Source organism: Microcaecilia unicolor, chromosome 5 (assembly GCF_901765095.1).
Source record: "Microcaecilia unicolor chromosome 5, aMicUni1.1, whole genome shotgun sequence".
Lineage (NCBI taxonomy): Eukaryota > Metazoa > Chordata > Amphibia > Gymnophiona > Siphonopidae > Microcaecilia > Microcaecilia unicolor.
The window spans coordinates 313,011,437-313,033,039 of NC_044035.1; the positions used below are offsets into that span (position 1 = coordinate 313,011,437).

Genomic DNA, 21,603 nt, shown 5'->3' on the forward strand with positions numbered 1-21,603 from the left:
ACAGGAAAGGATGCTGGGATGATGGTAGGTATGAGAAGGATGCCGCCAAGGTGGATTGGGGGTGGAAGAGAAGTCAGAACAACTGCCAGAAAGAGAAGTCAAGATGGTGATGGATGGTGATGGGGGGAGGAGGTAGAACAGCTGCCAAAATGGGAGGGGGAGGGGAAGAAGAAAGAGCTTCCAGGATGGGGAGGGGAGAGGAAGAGATGCCAGTTCCTGTGGGAAAATAAGGGAGGTGCTGGACCTGCACACGGAATACATAACAGGGGTGAGGGAAGAGAGAACACTTGCTGCATTGCTGGGGGAGAGGGCAGAGGAAGAGAAGAGATAGGGAGAGATCATGGCCTGGGGGTGGGGGTAGACAAGGGGTAAGGAAGAGGGAGAGATATGATGGCACATGGGGGGGGGGGGGGGGGTAGAGGGACACAGAAGTACTTATGTACTTATGAGGAAAGCAGAAACCATAAACTGGGACCAAAACAATAAGAAAAATAAAATGACCAGACAACAAAGGTAGAAGAACAAATTTTATTTTTTACTTATTGATTGGAATATGTTAGTTTTTGGAATGTGCATTTGTCTGAACTAGTCTTAGACAGGGCTGGGGCCCAAGAAAAAAAAAACCTCACTCATTGGCCTCCAGCATTGCAGTGGTACATCTTCAGCTTTGGGATGCGCCACCCTTAGCATCCCTGCAATTCGCATGGGCCTAGTGTCGAAGCTGTAGCCATGAATGTGGGTACACATGGCTTGCAATGAAGAGCTGTGGAGCATGCACATTCTACATGCCTAAAATATGAATATAATTTGCTTTCTGCATGATGTGGAAGTAAGTTTGCAATAGAAGATATGTACTCAGCCATATAAGAGTAGCCATACTGGGTCAGATCAATGGTCCATCTAGCCCAGTATCCTGTTTTCCAAACAGTGGTCAAGCCAGGCCACAAATACCTGGCAGAAACCCAAGTTGTGGCAACACTCCATACATCCCAGGGCAAGCAGTTGCTTCCCATGTCTGTCTCAATAGCAGAATATGGACTTTTCCTCCAGGAATTTGTCCGCCGCACACTGAGAAGATTTCATCTTAGTGTCTACAACGACACCCAGATCTTTTTCTTGAGCGCTGACCCCCAAGGTGGACCCTAGCGTCAGGTAACTGTGATTCGGATTATTCTTTCTAATGTGATCACTTTGCATTTGTTCACAATAAATGTCAGCTGCCATTTGGACACCCAGTCTTCCAATTTCCTAAGGTTTTCCTGCAATATTTCACAGTCTGCACGTGTTTTAACAACCTTGAATAGTTTTGTATCATCTGCAAATTTGATCACCTCACTCATCCTTCCGATTTCCATATCATTTATAAATATGCTAAATAGTACCAGTCCCAGTACAGATCCCTGCAGCACTCCACTGTTCACTCTCCTCCATTGACAGAAATGACCATTTAACCCTACCCTCTGTTTTCTGTCCAATAACCAATTCCTAATCCACACCAGAACCTTGCCTCCTATCCCCTGACTCTTTAATTTTCTCTGGAGTCTCTCATGAGGAACTTTATCAAAAGCTTTCTGAAAATCTCACCTTTATGCACATGATTATTCACACCTTAAATGAAGCAAATTGGTGAGGCAAGCCATACCTCGGCTGAACCCATGATGACTCTGTCCCATTAAAGTTTGTCTACATGCTCTATAATTTTATTCTTTTTAATAGTTTCCACTATTTTGCCCGGCACCCACATCAGGCTTACCGGTCTATAATTTCCCAGATCACCCCTAGAACCTTGCCAGAGAATGTGGTAAAGGCAGTTAGCTTAGCGGAGTTTTAAAAAGGTTTGGAGGGCTTCCTAAAGGAAAAGTCCACAGACCATTATTAAATGGACTTGGGGAAAACCCACTATTTCTGGGATAAGCAGTATAAAATGTTTTGTACTTTTTGGGGGGGATCTTGCCAGGTATTTGTGACCTCGATTGGCCATTGTTGGAAACAGGATGCTGGGCTTGATGGACCTTTGGTCTTTCCCAGTATGGCAATACTTATGTACTTTTTTTAAAAAAATCGGCGTCACATTGGCCACCCTCCAATCTTCAGGTACTTGGACGATTTTATGCATGGCTTTTTGCATCAGCCCCATTGTGTTAAGCAAATGCAGCATGTAAAATGGGTTTACCTTGTTGGGCTGACTGTACGGATCGTACAGGTCTTTATCTGCCGTCATTTACTATGTTACGGGTGGTCTAGCAGAGCAACGGCCCAAAACAGCCCAAATTTCTGCACCAGCGGTATCAGTAACTGGGCGAAAAAGTGCTTCACTGCCCCTGGTGGCAACCATATAATAAGTAGCAAAATGTCTTATCTTAACACTCAGCGAGGCTGCTTACCTTGTGATATTACTAACAATTAGCAGCAGCGGCAAATTGAGGAGCGCATGCCTCCCCAGCCCCACCGGTTCCCAAAAGGAGCTGCGTTTTCCACCTCCGGCCTGTAGATGGCGGCTTTAAGCGCGCGACAGCTCCGGCTCTGCTTTCCTGCTCGAGAGGGCCTGTTCTTCGTTGTTTTTAACACCAGCCAATCACAACCCTTTGATCTTAGACGTCACGGCGAGGAAAAAAAAGCGACGCCCGGGAAAATTTGAAAAATTATTCTTTTGCTAGACCAAGAAGAGTAGGAGGCCAGTGGCGACACGGGGGACACTAGCGCTGGAGGAGGAGGGAGGGGCAGCTTGGTGCCCCGTGGATGCCGCCATGGCGACCGAAACGCTTTGCGCCGAGTCGGAGGTTCTGATTTCCGGTTCTCCGGAGGAACGAAACGCAGAGAGCCCCAAAAGCGGGAGCTTGGCCGCGGTTGATGAGAACCCCCAAAGTGACAGCCCGGCCGGGGACGTTGGAAACCCTAAAAGAGAGAGCTCGGCCGGGGGCGTTGGGAGCCCCAAAAGAGAGAGCTCGGCCGGGGACATTGGAAGCCCTAAAAGAGGGAGCTCGGCTGGGGGCGATGGGTCTCCCGCAGACGTACAGATTCTCAAAAAAGGTAGCTGAGCACACTTTAGTGTTCCTGGGGACAAAAATCCGAGTGAATGGAGAGCAAAAACTCGGCCAGAGCCGCCGAATAGACTGGGTTCCAGAACTTCCAAACGGCTACAGCAATACATTATGTTGAAGTGACGCCCTTATTTTATTGTGGCGCAATGGAAAGATTGTCTGTTGTTGGAAACATTTTGTCCTAAAACTAAAATGGCTTAGGTTAGGGAGGAAGATTTGTTTCCACTTTTGTTGTTCTAAAGTTAACTGATCTTTACACTTAAACACCAGTTTTATTGGCCAGCTGTTTGCTGATAATTGGAGCAGAAACGTTTCCCACGCCTGATTAACTTAAAGGCATTTTTCATCATTAAATAGGGATGTATGTATGTATACAATGATGTGAAATAGTTTGTCTCCCCCAGGTGATATCCCCGAGTATTGCATACATCTCACACTGATTTTTGATCTTTAAACAAAATATTATTTATTTGTGGTACATTTATACCCCACATTTTCCCACTAGAGCGGGCACCATAGACAAAGAGAACCTGGGTAACACGTAGCACAGTTTATACATTACATCCACATCAGTGGGGAAGCTACTGGGGGCCTGAGCCCCCCCCCCCCCCAAAAAAAAAAAAAAATTGTCTGGGACCCCTGGTTTGGCTGGTGGGGGTTGGGGACCCCTGCTAGCTAAGGTACCATGCCGCTTTGGTGGGCAGGCCAAAATGTACCCCCCCCCCCCCCCCCCCCCCCACACACACACACACACACACACACACACACTCTTTGTGCTCAGCTCCCACCCCAGTGAGGTCTGGCTATGCCTCCAACACATCATTTACTTAAGAAATAAAGTTATTCTACACCCATATCACCCATATGAAAAAGCTACTGCCCCCTATCTTTAATAACTGGCTGTATCACCTTTAGCAGCAATAATTGCAACCAAATGCTTCCTATAATTTGATATCAGTCTTTCACAGTGCTGGTAATTAATCTTAGCCCAATCTTCTTTGCAGAACTGCTTTAATCCAGACACATTCATAGATTTTTGTACATGAATTACTGGTTTCAGGTCCTGCCATATTATCTCTATTGGGTTCAAGTCAGGACTTTGAATAGGCCAATCAAAAACTTGTTTCTCCACATCCATTTAGATGTAGACTTTTGTGTTTTGGATAATTGTCTTGCTGCATAACTCATACACTTCAGCTGACAGACACATGACTGGATGTTCTTAAGAATTTTCTGATACAGTGCAGAATTCATGATTCCTTCAATAATGACAAGGTTTTCAGGTTTTTAGGAAGCAAAGCGTCCCCACATTACCACCACCATGTCAGACTGTTGATATGATGATCTTACTGTGGAATACTGCTTTTTCTCTACATCATAATGGTTTCGTCTGTCAACAGTATATTATCTAAAAGGGCTTGAGGATCATCCAGGGAGACAAGCATTGATGTTACTCTTGAATAGCAGTTATTTCTGCTTTGATACTCTTCCATGAATCCAATTTATGCTGTTTTTCTTATTGTGGAGTTGTGAACTCTGACCTTGGCTGAGACTAGAGAGGCCTGCAGTTCTTTGGATGTTCTGGTGGGATGTTTTGTAACTTCCTGGATCATTATCATCATCCTTGAGTTTTATACCTCATTTATGGAAATTCCATTCAATGTGGTTTACGTTACAAATCATACACCTAAGATTGAAAAAAGGATGAGATGTTGCTGTGCACGTGGAGTAATTTTGGAAGGCCAGCCACTCTTGGGAAGATACTGTTCCAAGTCTTCTCCGTTTGGCGATAATGGCTGTGATTGTGGTTCAGCAAAATCCCAGAGTTATATTGGACTGGAAAGGGTTACAAAGCCATTTCTATATTTCAACATTTGTTTTTTCTTGTCTCTTCTGAATTTTCCTTCGATCATGGCATAACATTTTTGTAGAAACTTGTGACTATTTCACGGTCGTGGTATAATATGATATACAGAGAGATTTAGATTTATCAGGGCTAGTTTCAATCAAGCCTGCTGTGTTCAATCAGTTGAATTAAATTATCAATTAAATTTGATCAATTGGTTGAGTAACTAAGAAGGCAGTCATTTTTTCACATGGATGATATGGGTGTCATAACTTTGAGGCCCTTTTACTACAGGGCATTAGAATCAGGGCTTAGTGTGTCTTAATGTGGGACTTACCTGAGTGCTAAGCCCAGATTCAATGTGGCAAAATTTAAGGCATTTTTGAATAATTTTTTTCAGGTTGTGTATTTACCTGTAAAAAGTTAACATGGGGTTACTTAGCACCTCCTAAATAGGGCTCCCACATTAACTTAGCATTAGCTTCCACACCCGTTCTCTGCCCATGATGCACCCCCTCCATAAAATATTTTTTATTGGCTAATGCATAGGTCAGAGCGCTCTGACAGGTAAAATAACAGAAAATGATTTAACACATTTCACAGTATACCGTTTTTCACCAGCTAAGTGTCTGTTAAGGATTAACACCTTTAATTAAAGGGCTCTTTTGTTCTATAAATGAAATTTAAAAACTGTGTTGTGTTTACTCAAGTTCCCTTTGTCTAAAGGTCAGAAACCATTCAGTATGATGACATACAGGAAAACAGAAGGGGAGGACTCCTTCACATCACTGATATGATGAGGCATATTTTCAGAGCTGCCAAATTACCCATGTCAAGAGGGAGACTTTTTGGCCGGTCCTGGTTTTAAACTTACATCCCAAAGCAGTGTAGTATTTGTAGTTCGTGATTCTATTCATTGAAATCAGTTCTGCAGGTCCCATAATGCACCAGGATGAGGTTGGCAGAAATCCATAACCGGCCAAACAGTCTCCCTCCTGGAATGGGTAACTTGGCAGCTCCTGTTCAGAAGAAATGGATCCTCAGAAGCTTAGCAGAGATTAGGTGGTAGCACCGGTGGTTAGGAGGCGGGGTTAGTGCTGGGCAGACCTCTACGGTCTGTGCCTTGAAAATGGCAGATACAAATCAAGGCCAGGCATACATATAAAGTAGCACATATGAGTTTATCTTGTTGGGCAGACTGGATGCACCATACAGGTCTTTTTCTGCCATCACCTACTATGTTACTATGTAATACCTTTTAAATATTTGAATGTCTGTATCAGATCACCCCATTTCTCCTTTCCTCCAGGGTATACGTGTTCAGGTCAGCAAGTCTCCCTTCATACATATTGCTATTCAAACCCCATACCATTTTCATTGCTTTTCTTTGAACCACTTTGTCTTTTTATAGCTTTTTATATCCTTAGCAAGATATGACCTCCAAAACTGAACACAAACTGGGGCCTCACCAATGACTTGTACAAGGGTGGCAACACCTCCTTCTGCTGGTTATACTCCTCTCTATGCAGACTAGCATCCTTCTGGCTGTGGCCACCTCCTCGTCGCATTGTTTTGTCACCTTGAGATCCTTAGACACTATCACCCCAAGGTCCCTCTCCTGAGCCGAACTTACCAATCTCTCCCCTCCTATCTGGTACATCTCTTTTGGGTTTCTGCATCCCAAGTGCATTACACTGCTCTTTTTGACATTAAATTTTAACTAATTACAAAAAAACTCCAGACTGCTATAATATATTGAACTATTTCTTTTATTGCTCAGAGTGACTTCACGCTGTGGCAAAAAGTCTTTTCATGTATTATAAAATCATCACCTAACCTCATTCATATCACATTCACCTACTAATGCTAACACTTTGCTGTTACAATCAATTTTAACATGAATGACCTATATAATTCAAACATTTTGTGCTGCAACTTAACATGGACAAAAGCACATCATCTTTTGTATCATGGCGTGATTAAAAAAAAATGCCCAAATACACTGGTATAAAGCTGTATATATTACAGCATTGTTAGTCCATGATAGTCATATCACTGCTGGTATACAAAAACCAGATTCCAGTAAAGTCACCACGTAATAGTCATAAAGTGTTTTTCTTGATAAATACTTGTAGCGATATCCTCTGCCACTTTTTTAGGGCGTGAACCGCTGTAATTATTGACATCAGCGGAAGCAATAGGTGAATCGGTAGCAAAACACCATCAGAGTAAAAATGCAACTCCTGCTTCAAACGGTTCCCCAATGCTGGACCGCATTTCGATAGTCTTCTTCAGGAGGAACCACTCGTCATCTGTAACATTAAATATAATCTCACCCTAATATCCGATGTTCTACACATCAAGTTACATTGTTATTAGGTGGATTACATTTTAACTGCCAGACCCTTGTCTGTTCTTCCAATGTTTGGCGATTCCTTCTCATGGTTTCTACTCCCGCCAGGATATCCACTTTATTGACTATCTTTGTGTCATCCGCAAAAAGGCAAACTTCTAATCCTTCAGCAAGGTCTCTCACAAATATATTAAACAGAATCGGCCCCAGCACTCACCTCTGAGGCACTCCGCTACTCATTTTCCATTTACTACCACCCTCTGTGACCTGTTGGTCAACCAGTTTCCAATCCAGTTCACCTAAGTTCAGCCCCCTCAGCTTATTCATGAGTTTTCTGTGAAGGACTGTATCAAAGGCTTTGCTGAAATCCAAGTAGATTACATCTAGCGCATGTGCTTCATCCAGTTCTTTGGTCACCTAGTCAAAGAAGTCAATCAGATTCTTTGGTAGGATTTTCCTTTGGTAAAGCCATGTTGCCTTGGATCCTGTAACCTGTTGGCTTCTAGAAAGTTAACTATCCTTTCCTTCAGCAGCGAGTCCATTATTTTTCCTGCCACCGGCGTGAGGCTTACTGGCCTGTAGTTTCCCCACTTCTTCCCTGTCTCCGCTTTTGTGAGGACGGACCACATTATCTCATCTCCAATCCTGCAGAACCTCTCCGTCTCTAAAGATCTATTAAATAAATCCTTAAGAGGGCCCACTAGGACTTCTGAGTTCTCTTAGTATCCTGGGATATATCCCATCCGGCTCCATAGCTTTGTCCACTTTCATATTATCAAGCTGTTTATAAATGCTTTCTGTGAACGGCGCAGTATCCACTCCATTCCCAGATATTCTGTCGGCAGCCACCTGCGGTCCTTTTCCAGGATTTTCTTCTGTGAATACTGAAGAGAAGTATTTGTTTAGCACGTTTGCTTTATCCTTATCATTCTCCACATAGCTATTCTCAGCATCCTTTACAATTCCATTCCTCTTCTCCTTTCCCCAATATATCTGAAAAAGGTCTTGTCACCTCTCTTTACATCTTTAGCCATTTTTTCTTCTGCCTGTGCTTTCGTTTTCCCTCTTCACTTCTTTGAGTTTAATCTGGTAGTCTTTTCCGTGATCCTCTTGTTGCATTCTTCTTTATGTCTTGAACAAAGCCTCTTTTGCCCTTATTTTTTCAGCCACTTGTTTGGAGAACATATAGGCTTCCTGATTCTCTTGGTTTTATTTACATTCCTTGTGTAAAGATCAGTTGCCATATTTATAGCAGCTTTCAGCTTGGACCACTGCGCTTCCACTTCACATAAGTACATATGTATTGCCATACTGGGAAAGACCAAAGGTCCATCAAGCCCAGATTCCAGTTTCCAACAGTGGCCAATCCAGGTCACAAATACCTGGCAAGATCCCAAAAAAGTACAAAACATTTTATACTGCTTATCCCAGAAATTGTGGATTTTCCCCAAGTCCATTTAATAATGGTCTATGGACTTTTCCTTTAGGAAGCTGTCCAAACCTTTTTTAAACTCCGCTAAGCTAGCCCTACTATGCACATTTGATAAAGAGTAAAGCAGGTAGGTCTGATTAAGCTCACTGCAGAACTTGGTATGAAGTCATATACTATCTAATCTGAATTCTGGATGACGGTTTCAACATTTGTATGAAATCTGAATTATAGTGTACAGAATACAACAGCAATAAGCTCTGGGCTTGGATGCTAGAGTGGAGATAGGTTCTGAGGGATTAATGAAGTGCTTGATGTTTTTCAGAGCTGTTCCAAGATGAAGATGATGACAGTAGCAGTGATTATGGCAGTCATGATAAACTTGGAACCGCTTTACCCAGCCTTATGCCAAATGGAAATATGCTTTTCCCAGAAGTCTTCCAGACAAATCATCTTCTCTTCTATGAGCGCTTCAAGGCCTATCAGGATTACATTCTAGGTGAGGGCCTTTTTACACTCTGTGCTGTTGTCCTTTTTTTCTGAGTAGATCCTAAAGATTTGCAAGTAGAAGAGAGGCATCTCTGAGCTTTGCTGTTCTGTGCTTAATGCCCTGCGACACTGGTAGCCCTCGTTAGAACATTGCTAGTTGCTGTTTGGATTATGGGATCAGTTTTATGCAAGGTTAGAGCAGGCCTTGACACATAATCACTGAAGTTGAAGAGCTTTGAGGTAAGGCGCAGCAGATCTTGGTGAGGTCTCAGCTGCAACTCTTTTCAGAACCTGATTAACTTGTCTAAAGAAAATGTAATTGGGATTTAGTATGCCACTGGCAGAAGCACACAGCCAGCAGACCTCCCTAGATTTTCTTTCACTCTGCCTACCCTGTCCTTAGTGTCTCTCTTTCTCACATCCTCCAACACCCCTTGCAGTCTCTCCCATTTAGTCAGCTACCTTTCAGCCACCCCAACAGGCTATCAACCATCACACCACAACTTCCCCGTTTGCTGGGTCGCCCTTCACACCCAGTTACTCTTCTGTTTAGCCAGTCAGCCTTACTGATAAACTTCAGTTTCCTTGTCATCAAGCAGATGAAGCCATTACATATGGGTTATGTCCATCAACCAGCAGGGGAGATAGAGAGCACTCAGACTTTCACAGTGCCCTCTTGGCCAGCTAGCTCCACTGCCTCTTCAGTATTCTCTATCTCCCCTAGCAGGGTGGCTGCAGCTTGTTCGAGCTCCAGAAATATCTGCCGGGAGGTGGTTCCTGGCTTGCCAGTTGTTAACCGGGGTGTTGGAGGCTATAGCAGCCTCACTTTAAAGGCACATAGGTTAGCCCTTTCCCTGCCTTACCCATACCTCCGTGGATGTGGACATATTGCCTTGCTTTCCCTGTCCTTACCCACCAACAGTGGATGCAGGCATATAGGTTCGCCCTTTCCCTGCCTTTCCCACTCATCTGAGCCTCCGGAGTCTTCAATACCTCTGCTTTCCTCACAGCTTAAAAAAAAAAAAAAGTCGCGTCGCGTTTTTAAACGCAGAGACGCTGGAACAGAGGTTTTTGACCTGATTTTCAGCAGGATCGTAGTTGTACACTAGATCCTTTGAGGTAAGAGTGTTTTCCAACTCCTCCGGGGTGGGCCCGCGATCGGGGCGATTTTGGCGCGAAACCGCCATCTTGGATTTTACCACCGTTTTTCGGCGATGGCTGCGGATAATGTAAAGCGCTGGTCCACTTGTGGCAAGCGCAAATCAGCAGCAGGGCTCTGTAAATCGTGCTGTATTGGCGTAGGAGCCGGCCCGAGCATGGCGAGCGATGTTTCTTCCCGCTCTGAGCTGGCAGCGGGCGCCATTTTGCTTACACCACATGGCGCGGCCTCCGTGGACACAGAGAGACCTGAGCCGGGTGGGGCACCTCGAGATGAGGTTATTTCAGGAGTGGCTAGCACCGGACAGGATTTGGGTGCCCAGGGTGAGATTTTCTCCCCGGATTTTGTGCTTTTGCTGCATAAAGCATACATGATGAAAAGAGCCCTTCCTCAAGGGTCGCCTGAGGCTCCTCTGATTGCCCCCCCCCCCCCCCCCCGATGGATTCTGGCCTGGGACTGCCCAGTGAGGCTTTTTTCCCGGATGCTTGGCCTAAAGATAAGCGCAGAAGGGTTAATTCTCCTTCAGATTGTGGTGCACCTTTTTCCCCCCCGTGGTCGGGGTGTGAGGATTCGGAGAACTCTGACAGACGTTCTTGGTCTGAGGAACCAGAGTCAGGTGAGGATTTACCACAGGATCTGGATGATCTCTCCGCTGTGAGGATTTTCCACCGTGATGAGCTGTCAGCGCTTATTTCAGATACCCTGCAGGCCCTCTCGATTGAAGATCCTGACAGTGGCATGGCCTCCTCGGGTAATCCCAGGATGGCTAGTACCAAGAAAGCTGCTCGGGCCTTCCCTTTGCATGACTCCATCCTAGAGCTTGTTTTGGCTCAGTGGGCTGTCCCCGAGGGACCTTTGAGAGTTTCCAGGGCTATGGGGCAGTTATACCCTCTGCGTGAGGGACATATGGCTCGTTTTCAAATGCCTACAGTGGATGCCCTAGTCACTGCGGTGACAAAGAGAACTACCCTCCTTGTTGAAGGAGGTGTTGCCCTGAAGGATGCTCAAGACTGTAGGCTGGAAACAGCATTGAAACGGTCCTTTGAAATTGCAGGTCTCACTGTTCGGGCGTCTGCATGCAGCTGTTATGCTGTTAGAGCCTGCCTAGTTTGGCTGCAACAGGCAGTGGCTCAGCCCGGAGATGGAGCGGAGCCCTTCTTGGATGTGGCTCCGCGGATGGAGGTGGCCTTGTCCTTTCTGGCTGATGCCCTTTATGACCTTGTCAGAGCTTCGGCTAAACAAATGGCAGTAGCAGTGGCGGCTCGCCGTCGACTGTGGCTACGACACTGGGCAGCGGACATGGCCTCTAAGCAAAGGTTGGTGAAGTTGCCTTTTCAAGGACTTCTCCTATTTGGTGAGGAGTTGGAGAAAATTGTGAAAGGCCTGGGTGATCCAAAACCCCAGCGCTTGCCCGAAGATAGGCAGAGGCCTTCCTCTAAGGGCCAGGCGGTCCACTCCTCTTACAGACCTCGCTTCCGTGAAGCTAGAAGGTACCGCCCGGGGCGTTCTGCTGGGTTCACTTCACGTGCCCGTGGTCAGCAGAGGAACTCCTTTCGCTCGGACAAGCGTTCCGCAGCCGGTGGCTCAAGACCAGGAGTTCAGGGGCGACCCTCTCAATGATGGTGCGCCGGCCCTCTCCTCGATGCCTGTCATCGGAGGACGGCTTTCCCTCTTTGTCGAGGAGTGGGCCAAGATTTCCTCAGATCAGTGGGTTCTGGACCTGATCAGAGATGGGTACAGAATAGAATTCAACGCCCCAGTAAGAGACGTGTTTGTGGAGTCCCGATGTGGTTCTGCCGTCAAACGGGCGGCGGTGGAGGAGACTTTACAAGGTCTGATTCAGTTAGGGGCAGTGACCCCGGTGCCTCCCGCCGAGCAAGGCTGCGGCCGATGCTCCATCTACTTTGTGGTGCCGCGAAAAGGTGGATCCTTTCGCCCTATTCTGGACTTAAAAGAAGTGAACAAGTCCCTGAGAGTGCGGCATTTCCACATGGAATCCCTGCGCTCCGTCATTGCGGCGGTACAGCCAGGAGAGTTTCTTACGTCTCTAGACCTGAAAGAAGCTTACTTGCACATACCGATTTGGCCCCCGCACCAGAAGTTTCTGAGGTTTGCGGTGTTGGGAAAACATTTCCAGTTCAGGGCCTTGCCTTTTGGCCTCGCCACAGCTCCCCGAACCTTTTCGAAGGTAATGTTGGTAGTAGCTGCTTTTCTCAGGCGAGAAGGTATCAGGGTTCACCCGTACCTAGACGACTGGCTCATCAGAGCAGACTCTGCAACAGAGAGCTTACAAGCTACAGCCAGAGTGGTCTCAGTACTGCAATCTCTAGGCTGGGTCGTCAATATGGCCAAAAGTCACCTGTCCCCTTCACAATCTCTAGAGTTTTTGGGGGCCAGGTTCGACACAGTCTCGGGCTATGTGTTTCTACCCGAGCTAAGGCGGTGCAAGCTTCAGAATCAGGTCCGTCTGCTCCTGAGGATGCCCCGCCCGCGAGCTTGGGACATTGTCCAGCAGCTGGGATCGATGACAGCCACGATGGAAGTGGTACCCTGGGCGAGAGCGCACCTGAGACCTCTACAGTATTCCCTACTCCGGAGATGGTCTCCTTTTTCTCAGGATTACCAATGCAGACTTACTTGCCTCCCTGCGGCCCGACTCAGCATGGAGTGGTGGCTCTCGGACAGCATGCTGCGGCGAGGAATGCCGCTGACGCTCCCCGTTTGGTGCCTGGAGGTAACAGATGCCAGCCTGAAGGGCTGGGGCGCACACTGCAAGGGGAAGCATGCCAAGGGTCTATGGACACCCGAGGAGTCGGAGTGGTCCATCAACCGCCTAGAGTTGAAAGCGGTGTTTCAAGCGCTTCTGGCCTTTCAAGTGACCCTGGAAGGATTGGCTGTCAGAGTGATGTCGGACAACACGACAACGGTGGCCTATATAAATCGACAAGGCGGAACAAGGTGCAGAGCACTAGCCGCGCAGGCCGAACTGATTTGCCACTGGGCCGAGCTGCATCTTCAGTGTCTGTCAGCAGCTCATATTGCAGGTCAGAGCAATGTGCAGGCCGATTATCTGAGCAGGCATCAGATCGATCCAGCAGAATGGAATCTGGCAGACAAAGTTTTCCTGCAGATCTGTGCCAAATGGGGCAAGCCCGTGATGGATCTAATGGCGACAAGTGCCAATACCAAAGTCCCGTGCTTCTTCAGCAGACGGAGAGATCCTCGCTCGGCGGGGTTGGATGCCTTGGCTCAACCCTGGCCTCTGGGTCTACTTTGTGTTTCCCCCATGGCCCTTGATAGGGCGCCTGCTCTTGCGGATTCGGCTGCACCCAGGAGAAGTGGTCCTCATCGCCCCGGATTGGCCAAGGAGACCTTGGTATGCAGACCTCCGACAGATGCTCCTGGAGGCTCCTCTGCCGTTACCTCTGGTACCGAACCTGTTGACTCAGGGACCGGTAGCCATGGAGGACGCCGGCCGCTTTGGTCTTACGGCATGGCTATTGAGAGGGCGCAATTGAGGGATAAAGGTTATTCCAATAAAGTTATTTCCACTCTCCTGCAAGCCCGCAAGCGGTCCACTTCCGTGGCTTATGCCAGGATTTGGTGCCTGTTTGAGTCTTGGTGTGCTTCCAGAGCCATTGCTCCAATGCGGGCTCCTGTCTCGCCGATTCTGGACTTTTTGCAGGAAGGTGTACAAAAAGGCTTGGCCTATAATTCCTTGCGGGTGCAGGTGGCAGCGTTGGCCTCCCTTCGTGGTAAGGTGGAAGGCGTGTCTTTGGCTGCTCACCCAGATGTGGCACGGTTTCTTAGAGGGGTGCTTCGGCTCCGACCTCCAGTGCGAGCACCCTGTCCAGCTTGGAACCTGGGGCTAGTTTTGAAAGCCCTGCAGGCATCTCCTTTTGAGCCGCTTCTGCGAGCATCGGAGAAAGATTTGACACTGAAGGCCGTTTTTCTGGTGGCCATTACCTCGGCGAGACGGGTGTCAGAGCTCCAGGCGCTGTCCTGTAGAGACCCATTTCTGCAATTTTCAGAGTCCGGAGTCACGGTTCGGACCGTGCCTTCCTTTATGCCTAAGGTGGTGTCAGCCTTTCACCTAAACCAGCCTATTTTCTTGCCCTCTTTTTCAGAGGAAGAGTTTCCAGAATCTTTTGGGCAGCTGCACCTTTTGGATGTGCGCAGGACTCTGCTGCAGTATCTGCGAGTTACTAACTCTTTCAGGACTTCTGATCATCTGTTTGTTTTGCTATCCGGTTCTCGCAGAGGGTCTCCAGCGTCTAAAGCCACTATTGCCCGCTGGCTCAAAGAAACTATCTTTTCAGCTTATCTGCTGGCCGGCAGGGTTCCGCCTGTAGCCTTTAAGGCACATTCTACTAGAGCGATTTCTTCCTCTTGGGCTGAAACTGGAGCACTCTCTCTTCAAGAGATATGCAGTGCAGCAACATGGGCTTCTAAGCTCTCCTTTGCCCGACATTACAGGCTGGATGTGGCTGCCAGGAGGGATGCGCGTTTTGGTGCACAAGTGCTAGCGCGTGGTGTGGCTTGTTCCCATCCTATCTAGTGATTGCTTTGTTACATCCCATACGTAATGGCTTCATCTGCTTGATGACAAGGAAGGGAAAATTAGGTTCTTACCTTGGTAATTTTCTTTCCTTTAGTCATAGCAGATGAAGCCATGAGCCCTCCCTGTATGATTGTCTGTATGCTGTGAATCTGTTTTTCAGGTTCTGTTCTAATTTCCTGAAGTTCCTTCCTTGGGAGAAAGTTGGAAAACAATCTTCAGGATTCATGTTCAGTTTAAATTTAGGAGGATGTGTTCATTCCCTCCAGCATGTTTTTTTTGGAGGATGTGTTGATTCTCTCCAGGAGGCGCGTGTGTTCCCCTCCAGTTCTATAAATAGGAGGATGAGTTCATTCCCTCCAGTGTGTTGGGAGGATGTGTGATTCCCTCCAGGAGGCGCGGGTGTTCCCCTCCACTTATACAATAAGGAGGATGAGTTTATTCCCTCCAGGAGGATGTGCATTCCCTCCTTTATGAGTTCATGCCCTTGTGATGGGCCATCGTTCGCTGTGAGGAAAGCTCTTGTGATTCCCATTGCGGTTTGCCATACTACTTTGGAAGCTTCAAATACTGAAGAGGCAGTGGAGCTAGCTGGCCAAGAGGGCACTGTGAAAGTTTGAGTGCTCTCTATGTCCCCTGCTGGTTGATGGACATAACCCATACGTAATGGCTTCATCTGCTATGACTAAAGGAAAGAAAATTACCAAGGTAAGAACCTAATTTTCCCTTCCTTAGCATGACAGCAGATCAATCCAGGACAAGTGGGTTATGCCTATCTACCAGCAGCTGGAGATAGAGGACATAGAGCTACACTATGCCTTAAGCCCTGTTGCTCAGTGTCCTCTCCCAGTATATCTCTATCCTCCAGCAGGTGGTAGATGTGTCTGATGACTTCTCCATGGTTGTGGCCTTGACTCCTGTTCCAAGTTTCGGGGCTCAGTTGAACTTGGGGGTCAGTGGCTGGTCTCAGAGAGCCAACTGTTTAATAGTTAACATGGGAAATACTGTGTGCTAACAGTGTAATGCCATGCCACATAAAGCACTCTAATCATTGAATTAATCATGCCATCTTGAGGTGGAGAGTTATGTTGACTGCACTTGAGAATTGGCTAACTGCATTGTGTGTTATCTGCTTTACAGTTAATGCATAGTAGCAGATTTCAGCACCGCTGTCCTACAGAAATGCCGGGAACATCTCCAAAAGTTAATGGAGAGCTTTTGCAGTTTTAGCACAGTAACCTTGAAACTTTAGCACAGTTTAGTAAATAGGGGTCTAAAGTAACACAAGATGAAGATGATACCTAGAATCTACATTGTATTGTTTTGACTTCTCTTTAAATTGATGGAGGTTTGGTTACTTTTTTTCCCTTGCAGCTGACTGTAAGCCCTCAGAGGTGCGGCAGTTCACTGTGGAGTATCTGGAGAAGTTCCTTGAGCCATCTGGCTGGCAATCGATCTGGCGGACAAGTGTCTTTGATGTGCTGGTTGATGTAAGTGAAAGTGGTGTTGAAAATGTAAGGGTATTTTAGCTGTTGGTCCTAGAAAATCAAAGAGAAGTTTGTGGGTGGTCTCTCAGTAACAGTTTTCTACTTTTGAGCTGCTATATGACAAGGAAACAAAGTCATTTGTAGTGTAATATTGGCCAAGACCATTCTGCTTTAAAAAGAAGCACTGGACTGATCTTATGGGATCATCAGGATTGGTGTGCAGGAAATATAGAGTTGGCCATTGTGGTTTACCCAGAAGGTCTTTGGACCCAGGTTCAACTCAGTAAGTTGTGAATGCAGCATTTCAGTGCCTCAGGGGAAATGGGAAGTCATAGCCTTCGTATAACTTGTTTTGTAGTGGCTGAATTTAGGGTCTAGGATTTTCTGGTCTCCGAAGGAATCCTTAATGCATGGCTCCCATCCAAGGGCCATCACTGCAATAACTAAGCTAGGTATGTGGAGAGAGGGACAGGGTGTGGAGTAGTGGAATAGAGAGAAAAGTAGCAGAAAATCTCTCACTCACACCCCAGCCCTGGTTTCAGTTAAACTGGAAGCCCAAAGATGCAGGAGGCAGCTGTGAGTGAGCGTTCTCTCTTTCTTTGTATATATGCTTATATGTTAGTGTCTATGTATGTATGTGTATGTATATATATATATGTATGTAATATATAAAAGAGAGAGAGAGAAGCAAATGACCCCATATCCTTTAACAAATCTGAGTGTGCAAGCGATTCTTATTCTTAATTGACTAAAATAAATTTCTTATGCCCGATTAGCTAAGAGGGCCATGTTTATTTAAAAAAAAAAAAAAAAAGTTTGCCGTGCTTTCATAACCCTGCCTGTGAAGTACTACACCCTGGTAAGTAGAATGTGTTTTATGTGTACTTGCACTCTGCAATGAGAGGGAAATGAGCCTCGATGTCAGCGACACAGCCTCATACCAAGTTCCTAAACCCATGAGGAGTGGCCTAGTGTTTAGGGTGGTGGACTTTGGTCCTGGGGAACTGAGGAACTGAGTTTGATTCCCACTTCAGGCACAGGCAGCTCCTTGTGACTCTGGGCAAGTCACTTAACCCTCCATTGCCCTATGTAAGCCGCATTGAGCCTGCCATGAGTGGGAAAGCGCAGGGTACAAATGTAACAAAAATAACAAAAAAAAATAACACATGTACTTTCCATGAGAATATTCTTACATCTCCTTTGTCAGAAAGGCTGTTGGAAGAATATGCTGTGAGCTGTTATTCAGGATATCCACAATGAATATGCATGAGAGAAATTTGCACTGTCTGCTGAATCTTGCACGTATCCACAGTGAATATCTTCAACTCAACTGACAGGGTGTATTTTGAGGACTGAGCTGAAAACCACTGCTACATAAGAGTGTGAGTTCCCTGTATTTAGCTGGGAAGGGAGGATGAGGGTGGTTTTGATAGTTTTCAGATATCATAAAGATGGTTATTCCAGTAGTGTAAACAGAAGAAAAGCAACACTGGGCCTTCAGGATAGAGATAACGGTCACCCTTTAATCTAAAAATGACCCAGATTAAAGGACGACCTTTATCTCTATCCTGAAGGCCCAGTGTTGCATTTTTTTTTGTTTATGCTTGTATGCTGTTTTTACCCTCTCTTCTGTGATTGTGTATTCCAGTAGTGTGGCCAGGAACGTTTTACAGGGGGTGCATCTCCCCCTTGCCCCTCTGTTCCACCCCCCCTTTAAATCCTCCCAGCTTTAGTCTTCACTTCGGCAGTGGCACTCAGGCTGTCTGCGGCCTGATCAAGGATGTCCTCTCTGAACTGTCCCATCCCTTCACAAAACAGGAAGCTGCATCAGAAGGGGTGGGATGGTGTAGAGAGGAAGCCTAGAGCAGGCCACAGGCAGCCTATGAGTGCTGCTGTCCGGGTGAAGACTAAGCCAAGAGGATTTCAAGGTAGGGGTGGGGCCGGGTCTGACTGGGTGTGTACACTACTGACGCACATGGTTTAAATATGTCATTGAAGACAGGAGAAAAATTGCTGAACGCAAATAGCAGCATGGAAGGCCTAGACTAGATATTTAAAATAGTTTCTAACTAATGTTCCAGTGCTCAGCTACCAACTTACTGAAAAGCCAGCAATAATGGAAATCATCATTGAGGGCTGAGTCACCTGGTATCATACAGGTGTGGTGGAGGTGCAGGGGATTGGACCAGATGGTCTTCCTGAGGTCCTCTCCAGACCTAATATTTTATGGTTCATACAGATTCCTGCTCTGACTTCCAGGTGGTGGATGTGGAGTACAGCACACTGAAGGCTGTGGTGAAGCTGAGTGAGCCCTTCCTGTGCGAGTCTCACACTCAAGCCTTCACAGAGGAGTGCCTGAGAGAGTTACTGAAGGCTAAGGAGCAGCGGGTGCCACTGCAGGAGCTGAGTGTGGTTTTTGATGAATCGGGAGAGTTTGATCAGACAGTGCTGGCTATAGAGCACATCAGGTACAAGAGAGGGTTTAACTGAAACCGTGGGTTTTGCAGCTGGAGCAGAGTCCATTGTGGGGAACTGGAAACCTACTTTGCTCCAGTTGCCCACAAACTCGCAGGAACTTCTGGTTAAAGTTGTGTGTTTTTTTTCTCCTTAAAACCAGAGGAGGCTCTTCCATACTTTATCATCTTATGATTTGAAAGCTAACCATTTCCAAAATAATCAGAGGTGATATAAACTGCTCAAATTGACCTATTGTTGAATTAGAAAAATATTAACTACAGACTCTGTGACTGCAGAGCTTATCCACAAAGCAATTGAGTTTCACAGCCCTAAGGTTAGTAGATTTGGGTGTCTAGTGAGACAAAGACAACAGTAACATCTAATTGATGAATAGTAAAGTTCACTAAATAAACTGCCTTTCAGAATGCACCAGTCGGCTGTGCTCAGCCTGTACACAAGAAGAGGTAACTTTATGAAGCATGTAAAGCAGGGGTTCTCAAAACTGGTCCTCAGGTCACATCCAGCCAGTCAGGTTTTCAGGATACCCACAATGAATATGCATGAGAGATTTGCATACAATGGAGGTAGTGCATGCAAACTTACGCATATTTATTGTGGGATAGTCTGAAAACCTGACTGGTTGGGTGCACCTTGAGGAGTGGGTTGAGAACCCCTGGTGTAAAACATGCCGTGAGGAGTGGGTTGAGAACCCCTGGTGTAAAACATGCCTTAAACATGGGGGAAAAAACTTTCAGAACTGCGTAGGAATATGTACATGAATATTCTAGGTTCACCAAAAGATGGTATCTACGTTTATGCAGGCAGCACCTAAGCATTCCAGATGGCACAGCTTGTGCAGAGCTGGGCAGAGTGGAGGAGTAGCCTAATAGTATAGTGGGCTGAGAACCTGGGGAAACTGGGATCAGTTCTCACTGCAGCTCCTTGTGACCCTGGGCAAGTCACTTAACTCTCTGTTGCCCAAGGTACAAAACTTAGGGCCCTGTTTACTAAGCTGCGCTAGAGACACATTAGCGTTTTTAGAGTGCGCTAAAAACACTGGCACACCTTAGAAAACCGAGGCCTTATATTGGGAGCCCTCTAGGGACAGAGAAAGTACCTGCATGTAATATGGGTTAACTGCTTTGATTGTAGCCACAGAAAGGTGGTATATCAAATTCATGACCCTTTACCTTTACCTTATAAACCTTTGTATCTTTAAATACATGAGTATGCACGCAAATTTGGAACAGGTGTAAATATGTGTGTCGGCATTTGTGTGAGTCTGTATTATAAAGGCATATAGACTCCTGTGTTACATTTATTTTAAAAAACAAACAAACTTAAAAAGGGCACAGTTTGACATAGGTGTCATTTTATAAAATTGCCCCAGAGTGAGTTAATTTTCAGATGTTAACCTGGTTTTTTTTTACCCATGTGAAGGTGCTTACCTGCATAACTCAGCCAGTCTAAGGTAAGTGGAGTTTTAGCTGTCTGAAAGTGTGTGTACTTTTGCAGCATGCACAACTTCTGCCCATACGGAAAAGAGGCATTTATCCATGTACATTTAATTGTTAGTCTTTAAAGTTTGCACATGTCAAACTTAACATCATCATTTAAAACTGTAGGGGTTGACACTTGTTTAGGCACATTGCAGCTCAGTATTCAGACAGGATGAACATGTGTACCGTCTATTTGAAAACTGACTTATTTTCAAATGTATTTAGCAGGGAAATGATTTCCTGTTGGACCTTGTTTAATGGGATAGATTAATTGAGAAGATTTTGGAGGCTTTGCTTGCTGTGACACCTCTTTTGGTGTCTGAGATCTGGAAGGGTCTCCTTGAACTGTAGCACAGTATTAGGGGCTGTTGGACACTGATGTGAATAGAACCTGGCTATTTTTTTCTTGAATAAGACCAGACTGAGAATGGGGGATGTATCCCATGTAACCTGAGTGGAATATCCAAGCTGCCCCATCCAATCTGTTCAGTTGCGATTGTTTTTCTGTTATTTGCTATGTTACTATATAATTTGGGAGGTTTCTGCTTTGAGCTTTTCCTCCTAGCATGTCTTAACAATTTTCATTATTTTGTTTCAAAGATTTTTCTACCAGCACATCTGGAGGAACTGGGATGAAGAGGATGATGACGAGTTTGATTATTTTGTCAGATGTGTTGAACCTCGATTAAGACTGTGAGTGGAACTTTCGCTATAAATGTAAAAACAATTGGCAAGATAGGAACCAGTTGAGATAAGGTTGAGCTGCACTTATAAGCCTCCACGGTTAATTTTACTCATAGGTGTTCTGTGTGTGTGTGTCTATTTATCTGTATATTAGCTCATACATTTTTCAGTAGTTCAAGGTGAGTTACATTCAGGTACTGTAGGTATTTTTCTGTCCCCAGAGAGCTTGCAGTCTGTTATGTACCTGAGTCAATAAAGGGTTAAATGACTTGCCCAAGATCACAAAGAGCATCAGTGAGATTTGAACCCTGGCTTCCTTGGCTTTCACCTCACTACTCTAACCATTAGGCACTAGAGCACCTTAAAAGGTACGGTAAAGAATGTGGAAAATATGGTAGGGATACTAGCTAGATACTTCAGCACCTTGTCTGCTTATTTGGCATTACTGCTGCATTTAATGTGACTCCTGATTTATTTGTATTGCCCCCCCCCCCCCCCCCACACACACACACTCTTTACAAAGTGGATCATTTTGTGGGTGACTACAGATGGGGGGGGGGGAGGGGAGGAAGAATTTCTCTCAAGCCTTGAAGTGAGTGGG

At 45.9% G+C, this 21,603-nt stretch overlaps 1 protein-coding gene across 1 annotated transcript in view; it reads left to right on the top strand.

Annotated features, from left to right (window-relative positions):
- Nucleotides 1-2,615: 2,615 nt before the first annotated feature.
- SHCBP1 (SHC binding and spindle associated 1) overlaps nucleotides 2,616-21,603 on the top strand; it is a 59,781-nt gene continuing 40,793 nt past the window's right edge. Inside the window, 5 exon segments of the mRNA XM_030204391.1 lie at nucleotides 2,616-3,030; nucleotides 8,995-9,168; nucleotides 16,250-16,365; nucleotides 18,622-18,830; nucleotides 20,919-21,011. Of these exon segments, the coding sequence (XP_030060251.1) occupies nucleotides 2,748-3,030; nucleotides 8,995-9,168; nucleotides 16,250-16,365; nucleotides 18,622-18,830; nucleotides 20,919-21,011 (875 nt within the window). The 5' untranslated portion in view covers nucleotides 2,616-2,747.